The 12082-nt window shown below is 44.7% G+C and overlaps 2 protein-coding genes across 16 annotated transcripts in view; one reads left to right on the top strand and one right to left on the bottom strand.

The window, feature by feature from the left end:
* Positions 1 to 6556, top strand: part of PBRM1 (polybromo 1) — a 56951-nt gene extending 50395 nt beyond the window's left edge. For all 15 annotated transcript variants that reach the window (XM_064724349.1, XM_064724353.1, XM_064724347.1 and 12 more), the window contains 3 exons: positions 215 to 285; positions 2060 to 2276; positions 3441 to 6556. In XM_064724349.1, the coding sequence (XP_064580419.1) occupies positions 215 to 285; positions 2060 to 2276; positions 3441 to 3613 (461 nt within the window). In that variant the 3' untranslated portion in view covers positions 3614 to 6556. The remainder of the gene's footprint in view (positions 1 to 214; positions 286 to 2059; positions 2277 to 3440) is intronic.
* A 3516-nt stretch (positions 6557 to 10072) lies between these two features.
* Positions 10073 to 11997, bottom strand: LOC135453196 (ubiquinol-cytochrome c reductase complex assembly factor 5). The gene is made up of 3 exons (XM_064723986.1): positions 11917 to 11997; positions 11509 to 11693; positions 10073 to 10406 (listed from the first exon to the last, which is right to left on the bottom strand). The coding sequence occupies exons 2-3, from the start codon at positions 11657 to 11659 to the stop codon at positions 10330 to 10332; spliced, it is 228 nt and encodes a 75-aa protein (XP_064580056.1). The 5' UTR covers positions 11660 to 11693; positions 11917 to 11997; the 3' UTR covers positions 10073 to 10329.
* Positions 11998 to 12082: the final 85 nt, after the last annotated feature.

Genomic DNA, 12082 nt, shown 5'->3' with positions numbered 1-12082 from the left:
ATGTTTGGTAGTTGTCATGTTGGCTTTTTGTTTTTTTTCATTCAGAAACTTGTGAAATTTTTTATCAGGGGTGAGGGGGGTATTTGAATGTTGTACGTCTACTTAAAATAACTGTGAGCAGTGATATCAAAGTATAAATTCTGCTATTGAAGACCAAAAAGGTATTTGTCACTGCTCTGAAGTAAGACTAATTATTTTATATTTTGGAATATAGGTGTTATAGGCCAAAATGTGTCCCCTATGGTAGGCACTCCAGCACCAGGAGCAAGTCCTTTTGGACAGCAGGTGAGTCATTTTTGTTTTGTTTATGAGGCTCTAAGGCTCAGAATTGTCACTTGAGCAACATCCCAGTTCAGACATGTAGGGATGCACACAGGCTTTCCCAAGGACAACAGAAATGAAATATTCTGATGTGTTTAGAACCAGTTAATATCTCAGAGTGTATGTCTGTATTTGATGGTGGAATTGTTACAGTCAGTAGGTTGGTCCAGTGAGGTAACTTCAGTATAAACAAGGCAGTGTTTTGTCTTAGTTTGCTACTAAACTGAGTCATTTCAGCATAGTGTGAAAATGCTGATAGTTTAGGTTTTGCATGCTTTGTGACACAGAGAGGACACTGCCCATTTTATCAGCTCTTGATGAATAGGTAAAAAATATTCATATTTCACAAACTGATGAAGCAAATGTTCATTGGCAGTTCACAATTTATGAGTTTGGGTAACTGTGATGATCTGATGTTTCTTCTCAGTGATTAATGCAGGTTTACTGTTTGGAACATTCCAAATTTTACTGACCAAATTTTTGCATCATTTTTAAAGAAAAGGAATGAGGGTGGCTATGCATGGGCAGATAGTGGTCGGAGGCAGGGGTATAGTTTTAAACTAAAAGAGGAGATGTTTAGCTTAGATGCTGGGAGGAAGTTATTTATTCAGAGGCACTGACACAGGGTGCCCAGAGTAGCTGTGGCTGCCCCACCCCTGGAGTCATTTAAGGCCAGGTTGGGTGGGGCTTGGAGTGACCTGGTCTAGGGGAAGGTGTCTCTGCACATGGCAGAGGGTTGGAATAGGATGAGCTTTAAGGCCTCTTTCAACCCAAACTATTCTGTGATTCTGTGACTACCAGAAGTTAAGTGGTAAAGTGTTGATGTCATGACAGTGAGTTATTCCAGACCACAGGATGTCTGTCCTAAGAGTTCTCAGTGCTGCTGGGCTGCTGGTTAAGCACAGTGGTGGGAATTCTTCTGTATGACTGGCAATTTTCCTGCCTGAGATTTTTGCCTGACAGTTATTCTGTGGAAATAACCCAGTTATCCAAGGATCCATATCAGTTTGGATTAGATGTGTTAGAGTTAAATTTTGCACTTCATAGACCACAGTATTTCAGATCAAATTGGAGAAGAAATGAAACAAAAAGGAGATAAAAGGTGTAATTAAGGTTAGAAGAGATACGGTGATGATAATGAGTGTGACGGTTTTCACAGGGGTCTTAGGATGAGGGAAGAGACGAGGATCTGACTCCATGTTTCAGAAGGCTTGATTTATTATTTTATGATATATATTACATTAAAGCTATACTAAAAGGAATAGAAGAAAGGATTTCATCAGAAGGCTAGCTAAGAATAGAAAAAGAATTATAAGATAGGCTTGTGACTTACTGAGACAGTCCGGACAGCAGGACTGTGATTGGCCATTAATTAGAAACAACCACATGGGACCAATCACAGATGCACCTGTTGCATTCCACAGCAGCAGATAATCGTTGTTTACATTTTGTTCCTGAGGCCTCTCAACTTCTCAGGAGGAAAAAATCCTCAGGAAGGGATTTTTCAGAAAATAACATGGCTACAAATGAGAGTATATTTACATAAATCAGAAATATGAACAATGTCTGTTGAGTATGAATGGTTGGTTTGCACTTCCTTTCTCCGTGCATCTCCAGGGAAATTTCCTCAGGCTTTTGCACATGAGCTCAGTTGAAGCTCCATTGCAGGAGGCTGCCCCGAGGCTGGGGTGTTGCCTGCAGTGCCCTGGGTGTGAGCCCTGGCTGGTTTCCCTTTCAGATCGGGATCCTGGGCCCGCCGGGCCAGCAGGCGCCGCCGCCGTACCCCGGGCAGAGCCCCGCCAGCCAGCCCGTCATGCAGCAGCCCAGCACGCCCATGTTCGTGTCCCCGCCACCAAAGACACAGAGGCTCCTCCATTCTGAAGCCTACCTGAAATACATTGAGGGGCTCAGTGCTGAGTCCAACAGCATCAGCAAGTGGGACCAGACCCTTGCAGGTAAGGCTTTGGGTTCCTCATAACCCGTTATTTTTGCTTTCATAGAAAATGCAACATGCATCTGCTGTTTGCTTATTAAAACATACACATGTAATTAATTCCTAAGGATAGATCAACAGATTGAGAGTATATGTGTTATCCACGGGCAAATTCCACCAGCTCTGCATAAACCTAAGATTTAAGCTCAATGGTATGGGGTTAAATACTAGGAGCAAAAGTAGAATACCTTACATTGTAGAGTTACATTTGCCTTTCTCTAGAATAAGCCATGAGGTGTTGTGTTATACCTTACATTGTAGAGTTACATTTGCCTTTCTCTAGAATAAGCCATGAGGTGTTGTGTTGCACTAAATAGTTACTTAGTTGTTTGCACTGGGTGTTTCGGTAATTTGCACTGTTCACATGATTTGTATCCTATGACCTCATGGTCTTCCCCTTTTTTCCCCCCTAAGTGTTAACCCTGGTGGTCTCTTTCTTCCCTGGTCAGTCCTTCCCCCTGCCCATCCCCTCTTATATCCCATTGCTTGTGTGTGACCGTGTTCACAGGGGTCCGAGGATGAGGGAAAAGACAAGGATCTGACTCCATGTTTCAGAAGGCTGATTTATTATTTTATGATACATATTATATTAAAACTATACTACAAGAATAGAAGAAAGGATTTCATCAGAAGGCTAGCTAAGAATAGAAAAAGAAAGAATGATAACAAAGGCTTGTGTTTCAGACAGAAAGTCTGAGCTAGCTGGGCATTAATTAGGAACAAGTCTATGAGACCAATCACAGATCCACCTGTTGCATTCCACAGCAGCAGATAATCATTGTTTACACTTTGTTCCTGAGGCCTCTCAGCTTCTCAGGAGGAAAGAATGCCAAGGAAAGGATTGTTCATAAAAGATGTGTGTGACATTTGTGAGCCTCCTCCGGGGTATAAGAGTCATGTTCCCCTCCCCCTGCCATCAGGTCATGCCCTCTTTCTCACCTGGGGAGTCACCAGAGCCTGAGGTGTCTCCTCCCAAGTCAGTAATCAGAGGACATTTGTCCCCACATGGAAAAGAGCGCTTCTGGTCTTTGCATTGTCTGTGTAAGGCCGCGTGGGCTGGGTCAGTAGCTGGCCGGAGCGGACGCGGTGTGACAGTGAGGTAATGGAGCCCTTGTTGGTTTTGCAGCACGCAGACGGGACGTGCACCTGTCCAAGGAGCAGGAGAGCCGCCTGCCCTCGCACTGGCTCAAGAGCAAGGGCGCCCACACCACCATGGCCGACGCGCTGTGGCGCCTGCGGGACCTGATGCTGCGCGACACCCTCAACATCCGCCAGGCCTACAACCTGGAGAACGTGTAGGCACAGCCCAGGACAATGGCTGCTCTGCTTGCTGGGTGGCAAGAGATAACCAACAATAATTTGTATTGCATTTTACTGTACATTGCAAGACCATTTTTATATAAGGACACTTTTAATAAGCATATTTCACTTTTTGTTATATTAAGTTGACTTTATCGAATACACAGATTTTTTGCATATGTTTCCTTTGTTTGAAAGGCGATTTCATAATTGGTTGAGTGTAGTCAAGGATTCATCTTTCTTATACTTTATTGCTGAGAATCTGATGCCATTGTTTTTATATAAAAAAAAAAAAAGGAAAACAAAGTCTTTACAGATTGATACAGTGGAATGTGAAGTAGTCATAGTTTACATCCTATGAGAATGTGTGTACCTGTGCTTGTGTGTGCTGGCCACTTCGGGCAGAACTGCTCGGGTGTGAACAGGGAGGATCTCTTTAAAGAAGCTAAAGGTAAGATGTGCTTTGGCACCAAGGAGAATTGGCATTCCAAGTCAACACTGAGGCAGCTGGGTGGGCCACAGCAGCCCTGGAAGTGCTGGTGTGGACAGGACAAGGGTGTCCTGACTGCTCATGTTGTCCAGTCCTGTCCAGTTATTTAACTGTGTAGCCGAGGCCATTGTGATCCTAAATCAGTAACACAGCCCCTGTGCTGGCAGGCCCTTAGAGGGGAAGTGTTTCATCTGCCATGGCCTGTGCTGGGGGTTCTGTGATGTCCCCAACACCCAGCAGTGGGACAGGGAAGCTCCTTCCCTTCCCTGGGAGCTTCTGTCTGTGCTGCAAGAGGCTCACAGAACTCAGAACCAGCCCAGGTCTTGGAAGGTAAGTTAGGGGAGAAAAGTGGAGTTGTTCTGTTAGTAAAGTAATGTGATGTTTTTTGAAATTCACACAATTGGGCATTGTAAGACATTTTTGTATGCTTTCTTTAAGTGTATTCATTAACCTTAGTGAAAGTTTTGCAATGCAAATTGGAGTTAAATTTGATGCTTAAATTAACTTGAAAGTAAGATACTGCTGTATGGTATGTGTAAGGTCAGCATACCCAGTACATTGGAGAAATAGAGTACTTGCATTGCAGCCTTCAAAGGGTTTGGGATTGGGGTTGTTTTGGGGGTTTTTTTGGTTTTTTTTTTTGGTTTTTTTTTTATCTAAGTAAAGTAGGTATTGACTCTTCTTGCCAAATTTCAAGGCTGTGGCTGCCTTCTGCTAAAAACTTACCTGTCCTCAACTAACCAACCTTTTGGACTACAAAGTTATTTGTTTAAAGGTAAATATTTTCATTTATTTAATTTTGGAAAAAGAATTAATACTTTTGGATTGCTTTAAGTAACTGGGAAAGCTCTATGAATTTGGGAAAAGTCAGCAGGAATGTGGGCACTCCAACTCAGCCCAAATGAAATTATTTACTGATACACTTCATTTATGCTAGAGATGTTCATCATGTGGAAATGAGTTCTAAAGTCTGTTGGTACAGAACATTTTCATTTAAGTATATTTGGCAGAAGGTTAAATTAAATATTTTCCTTCAAATACTGGATACCTTGGGCTTTGTTTTGCTGATGTAATTAATACTCATGAGGGAAGTGACCTTGCAAGTATAAACTGTGATTTAATTTTACTGGCCAATTCTTCTCCCTCTCCTATTGCAATCTTCCAGTCATTGCACAAAATACCCCAGGTAATTACAAATAGGCACTTAAAGTTAGTTTAGGTCACATGTGCAATGGATGTGAAGGAAATGGAGCAAAACAACATAGAGGGAAATGACAGTTTTGAACTCTACAAATAGCACACCCATGGTACATAACTTCTTTACTGGCCTTTGTAAATTTCCAATTTTATTTAATAAAGTAGAAATTGAATAGTCTTAGACCACCCCTATGAAATGTGTTTATGTTACTATAGGTTTTGCAGGTTTTAGCCACAAAGATGGGATGTTGAAGTGAATCAGGCAGCAAAATCCTAGTTTTTGACTATTTGGAACTATCATGGATTGTACTAATACACCACCAGATTCTCCTACTCCTCAGCATTAACAAAAATTACACCAAAGAACCTGGGATGAATTTTAATTAAATTATTGTTTTATTTATTTTCTTTTGAGGACTGGATGGGACTCCCTTTGGAGCCTGTATAACTCAGATGTTTAATTTATCTGAAGGTCAGTGATGAGCAGATGTGCAGCACTGGCTCTCTCCTGCCGAGCAGCTGAATCCCTCCTTTCACTGCTCTTTCTGGCCCAGGAGCAAGAGATTGGAAGTGCAAACAAAACCTGGCTCCTCCCTCAAGGCAGTGCAGAGCACTACCACTAAGCCACTGGGCTGGCCCTGATCAATTATTTTAAGCCTTATTTATTTCAAAATCGTTTCTCTCTATACTGGAGGCATTTCAGTCGATTGCAGTGAAATTTAGGATATAATGGCTACAGTCTAGAATTCAAAACCAGCAAAAGAAACTTTTCTCACTCTGGTTTAAAAAAAAAAAAAAGACATGTCTGTCTGTCTCTTTTTCTCTTTGTGGGTGTTTGAGCCCCTCATCTGTTTTTCACTGCCGTTCATTGTACTGGCATAAACAAAACTTTCATATTAAAATAAAAGGATGTGTGGGCAATGGTTGGCTTCTGTGAGAGTGGAAAATAGATAAAACCAGGACAGGTATTTTCATAAACCAGTTGGAGACAACTAATAATTATTTGTTCTCTTCCTCAGTCCTTCCCTTCCATGAGAAAATTTACTGTTTGTGTAAAAATTCAAAACGTTGATGTTGGTGACTTTTTTTCAGCATATGTTTTTGTACCTGGTTTATCCATGCTTGGCTTTTCATTAGATCTTGTACTGCTGAAGGCTGAGCTGCTAACCAGGTTTATAACATGTATGTACCATCACTTTGTTTACCTGAGTCTTTTTAATTTGAATAAAAATAGTTTGCAAAGTGTTTTGGATTAACCAGGTTTGAGTGTTCCATTAAGATTTCTATTAGGATTTTATTTCAAGTAATTCTGGCTGTAGCTGATCCAGATGTTCTCAAGTCCTTGGTACATGTGTGCTTGTGTGTGGATAAAATATCCTTTTTCTATTGACCTGTGTATTTTGAGGTGTTCCTGTAGGTGATAAGAGCAGTTGTGTTGGAAATTGAGCCATCACGAGCTGAACAGTGAACCTTGAAAAATAGCTGAAGCACTGGGAACCAGCTGAGTGGAGGCGGTAAGATTCAGTCAGTCCCAGATGCCCCCTTATTAATTGGTTTGAAAATAAACAGCAAGCTTTAATTTCATATGGAAGCTAATGTGGTTCAGGATTGTCTTTCATGTGGCTGTTTAATAGAGGGAATTAGATGAGTAACATGGAAAAAGCATCTTTTACACAATTCAATTAGAACCAAGGATAGAAATTTTCTGTACAAACTTCAAGAAAAATTAAGTGACAGGAACCTCTCAAGGTGCCTGGCATACAATTTACAGAGCTATTTAAACAGTCAGAACACAGCATTACTTAATTAACACACAGCCATGTTTTCAGCCTGGGGGATAAATGCTGCCTTTCATACAGGCTGCCAGCTTCACAACACTTCTACCCTTCTGTTGCAGTTGCCCAGAGGAAACTAATTCTAATCATCCTCCACATCTTATTTGCTCAGTCTGAGATACTAAAGATCAACCATAAATGTATGGAGCTCTTAGCTACAGGTGCACAAAATCGAAGTTTCAGAATGTCTGGGTACTGAACGTTGTGTGAGCTCTGATTCAGTGAAATTTTGATTCATGATGAATGAAACCTCATATTAAATTTGCCAACTGCATTTGCCAGTGAGTCTGATTTGACCCTCATCTTGGGTATAAAGCACCAGCATCCATGATTTCAGGAAGTTCCTCAGAAGTAGCATGCATCCCACCAGTGGCAGGAAGATTTTTTTCCTCTTTCTCTGAAGGAGCTGGGGACAGCCAGGAGCAGAATGCAGCTGCAGTTAATGTGCATTAACTCCAAAGTGAAAGCATGCCTCCACTGATGACAGGAAGAGATTTACACCAAGGAAAGATTCCCGAATACATCAGATGGTTGTTACTTCCTTTTGCTGCTTTTGAAAAGCATAGACAAAACTGCTGCAGCCAGGGAGGAATGCAGGATGGCACAAACACCCTTCCTTGACCATAACTTCTTTCAGCTCTTCCCTGGCTCACCACAGGTTTTTCAGCAGATCCTTGTGTGCACAGCTGCAGGGGAATGATCAACAGATCCATTTTTTCCACAGAAGCATTCTGGATTGGTGGTGGAGTTGTCCCCTCTCGAATGCTGGAGTGGTGAGCAGCACTGCTTGAGTTGAGTGTGGGTATCACTGTTTGTTCCCAGGTGACTTTTTACTGCTGCTGCCTTACTCAGTTGAATTTTTCCATGCTTGGTATCAATCTTGCCCTGACTTGCACAGTTTGGAAAGCTTGCAGCAGGGTTACTTTGCTGAGTCTCACCCAGAAGCTGTGGCCATTGCAGAACACATGAAATGCTGTTGGTGGGTGTGAGCTGTGCTCCAGGTGGACACAGCTGAATTCCCTGCAGAAGGAAGGGATGTGCTCAGCCCTGGAGGTGGCAGGGCTGGAAGTGAAAGCTGTGACCCTGGCTCACTCCAGCAGCCTGGAGCAGCCTGAGTGCTGAGCCAAAGGAGAGCTCTTGCTTCCTCCCTGTTCCCTTTGCCACAGCAGATGGATGGGGGAAGCTGCAGGGAGGGAGGGAGACAGGGATATGAGAGTCAGAAAGTACTGGGGAAGGCAAAGAGCACAAAGTTAGAAGTCAGCAGGAATAAAACTGCAAAACCAAATGAAGGCTTTGGTTGTTGAAGATGGGCTGTAGTTTAAAACTGATACTAAATCCCCGAGTTTGCTTGGCTGTGGTGAAATGGGCTGGAATTTTAGAGTGGGGAATTGCAGCTATTCTGATTTCCAGCATTAGTGAGAGACTGGCAAAATCTAAAAATGCTAAGGGGTCAGCACTAGCAAACACACTGAGGATTGGAGACTGCAGCTCAGATTTCTAAATGTCAAGCTTCATATTCTGTGATAACAGCTCTGTGTTGCCTGAAGTGGTGCAATGCCCACTCAGAGGATTTTATTCCTGCAGCATCAGTGACACGGAACTCCTGACACCAGACATCTTGTGAGTGACTGCAGCCTCCCTCCCTCTGTTCACCTGGCTGGAGACATCCCTGAGATCTTCCAGATGTGCCTGGTGCTCTCAGCTGCCAAGGGAAACAGTCACTGCAAAACAAGAGGTCTGAAGTGAGAACTGGGCTTGGCTCACACTGCCTGTGGAACACTCTGAGTGCTTCAGGGAAGCCTCAGGAAGTTTTCACATCAGGCTCCTGAGTCCAGAGAAATAACTAGGGCACAGGGCTCTTGCTTGAAAAAAAACCCCATATATTGAAAAACTTAACTTGTTTTATGACAACAGAGCACAAGAGAGTTTCAAAAAGCTCAAGAAATAAAATCTCATGAAGCTAAAGCTCAGGAGTTTTCAAAATCTGGCTTTTTCATTATTGCTTTATTCTTTACTGCTACAGTCGGGGTTGACTTCAGTGTGATGGTCTGTGACTGCAAAATGAGCTTGTTCATGAGTTTTGGGCTCTACCTTGGAGCTAAAGTCAAAGGTTCTTATTCTAGAGGAATAAATAGAGGCTTTCCTCAAGTTACTCACTTGCTGCTCAGTCAAAATATGCAGTGACATAGTCAATCTTTAATTCTGTCAGCTTTTATCCCTTGAAAACCCAAGAAGCACTAACCCTCCAGGTTGAGTCCTTGGAAGGCACAACAGGAAGGCTCCCCTTTGTTTTGCAAGTGGAGAACCTGCACCTTGATCTCTACAGAGCTGCCCCTGTCTCTGAGTTGATGAAGGCTTACAAAGGCTGGCAGGAGGAGCACAGGAACCCCTGTGAGTGCATGAACTCCCTTGGGGTTGGTTTTAGGCTGATCTTAAGATTTGGCTTCTTTGTTGCACCTTCAGCCTGCAGCCCTACCCCCAGAAATTAAACAATTGTATCAAAGCAGGATCCCCAAAGATTACACTGTACCAGTCACCGACCCCACAGCACTCCCAGTGTCCCTGTGCAAGGAGCAAACCCTGCTGGGACACAGCAGCCACCCTGTTCTCATGCCCTGGGGACAGGATTCCCACCCCTCAGGGGTGCCAGGACTGCACATTGCTGTGCTCCCTGTCAGAGCTGGGCAGCACAGCACAGCCCCACACACGGCTCACTCTCCACACTGTGGGCTGGGCAAACACTGAGCAGCAAATCTCTGCTCTCTTTATCCAGTTACAATTGTGCCACGCTGCAAAGAAAACAAGTCAGCTGCCAGAGCAGCTCCTGTAAGTACAAAAGAAACTAACTCAAAGTTACTATTTCCATTATGCTGAGATGGATGCACCCTGTAATGTTTCTTTCCAAGTGTTTCACCAAGCAAACAAAAGCAACAGCCAGACTGTTTACTCAGTTTACTTTATTTAAAAGCACTAAGCAAGCATTAAATTAGGGGCAGAGGCCCAAATACAACGAAATTTTCACTTCATTTAAATACAAATATTACAGATATGGAAGAACCATCTGAGTCTATTACACATGTGTGGATCACATTTCATCTTGCAGAGCCAACATCTTCCCCCACCTTCAACGTGGCAGTGCTGTGGCTTTGGCACTTGTACAGTTGAAGCACTCAGGAGCTCCCCCTTGAAGAGTTTCAGCTTTCTGAAAATTCCCCTTTCTCCATCCTTGCCTCGTACTGTCTTTCAGATTGTTTCCTACGGTAAACATCATCTGCAGAAAAAGATGTTTGTTTTAGAGTTTTCCCAGTGCAAGCTGGTGTTAAATACATGAATCCTGTCATCTCTTTTTATAAACTTTTCAGTCCAAACTTCTCTTGCAGATGCTGACTGACAGGCAATTGGAAATTCAAGCCAACAGAAATCCTTATTACCACTTAAAATAGCTCAGGTTCTCTCCCATATAGGCCAAAGTTCTTCCCATCAGTCCCAATGAAATGTTTTTCTAGGAAAACTAAGTTTCCAATGTGAAACAGTTGCTTCTTGTCTACTTTCCCACGAGGGTAATTAAAATCACAAAAGCCCTAACTAGCTGAAGGGAAATTAAATTATAGGCATGAAGTCAATGCCTGAGGGCTTCCAGCCTGACTTCAGTATTTTAGTCTTTTTTATATCAACAAAACACAGGAATATTCCCACCTCCATGGTCTTCCCAGTCATTTTTCCTGCCTCCCTGCTCCCCAACACCACATACAGTTGAGCTGATCCCTTCAGTGAAGTACACAAAAATTTCTAGCAGGGTTTATTAAGGGGAGGAATGTCACATTAGAAATAAATGCTTTAACTTACACAAACTAAATGCCATTAGCCAAGTTCTCTTGAGCTGTTTTCATTCTTATTTTTTAAATTGTAGAAGTCACGTTTCACATAATGCCACACTTCTGCTTAAACGCTGGCAAACCTCAGGAGTCTTTTTCAACTATTGCAGAATGGTTTGAGTTGAGAGGGGCCTTAAAGGTTATCCCTCTGTCATGGACAGGGACACTTTCTGCTGGACCAGTTTTCTCCAAGCCCCATCCAACCTGGCCTTGGACACTTCCAGGGGTGGGGCAGCCACAGCTTCTCTGGGCAATCTGTGCCTTGCAATCCCGAGAGGAAAGAATTTTTCCCCTAATATCCAATCTAAATGTATCCTCTTTCAATTTTATTCAGTACCTAAACCCAGGATCTTTGTGTGTTTCTGCTGGGGAGGCAGAGCCCGCAGTGCCCCATGCTGCCCGAGCAGGAGCGGTGTCTGCCCAGGAGCGGCCGGAGCGCCCCAGGCCGGGCCCCGCCGAGCCCGCGCTGCTGTTGGGCCGATGGGGCCCCGCACTCACAGAAGGTCTCTTTGCCGATGCGGACGTTGATCATGAACCATTCCATGGCTCCGCCGAGCACAAAGAAGAAGGGCAGGAACCTGTAAAAGCCAAAGCGCCGCTCCCCGGGCACCAGCCTCAAGAGGCGCTTCAGCCTCTCGCTGACCAGCATGGCCGGGCGGCACCGGCGCCTTCGCCCTTCGCGGCTGCAGGAGAGAACAGAGGGGGGCGTGTGAGAGGCGGAACGGGCCGCGCCGCAGTCACACCGCGGTTGCAGTCACAGCGCGGCCGCAGCCGGTGGCGGGCGAGGAGCAGCCCCGGCCCGGCCGAGCCCCCTCGGCCATGGCAGCCCCGCCGCCCCCTGCCCTGAGGCGGGAACGCGCAGCCAATCAGGGCCGCGCCCGCCGCGCGCGACCCCGCGCCGCTCACCTCCCGCGCGAGGGCCCCGCGCGCGCGGCCGGACGGAAGGACGCGCCGAGTGCCACGTGACCTCCCCCTGCAGGGCCTCGTCTGATTGGCCGGGGCGGGGAGAGGGCGGGGCCTGGAGTGACGGAGCCGTGCGGGCTAGGCCCCGCCCCCCGAGCCCGGCCCGGCC

This window comes from Zonotrichia leucophrys, chromosome 12, assembly GCF_028769735.1.
Source record: "Zonotrichia leucophrys gambelii isolate GWCS_2022_RI chromosome 12, RI_Zleu_2.0, whole genome shotgun sequence".
Classification (NCBI taxonomy): domain Eukaryota; kingdom Metazoa; phylum Chordata; class Aves; order Passeriformes; family Passerellidae; genus Zonotrichia; species Zonotrichia leucophrys.
This window is presented reverse-complemented; position numbering and strand designations above follow the sequence as displayed.

Bases quoted from the DNA above. Each gene is read 5' to 3' on its own strand.
- LOC135453196 (XM_064723986.1), bottom strand. From the start codon at position 11,659: ATGCTGGTCAGCGAGAGGCTGAAGCGCCTCTTGAGGCTGGTGCCCGGG. The intron at 10,407-11,508 runs GTGAGTGCGGGG...CTTTTTCTGCAG, and splicing joins CATCGGCAAAGAGACCTTCT to ATGATGTTTACCGTAGGAAA.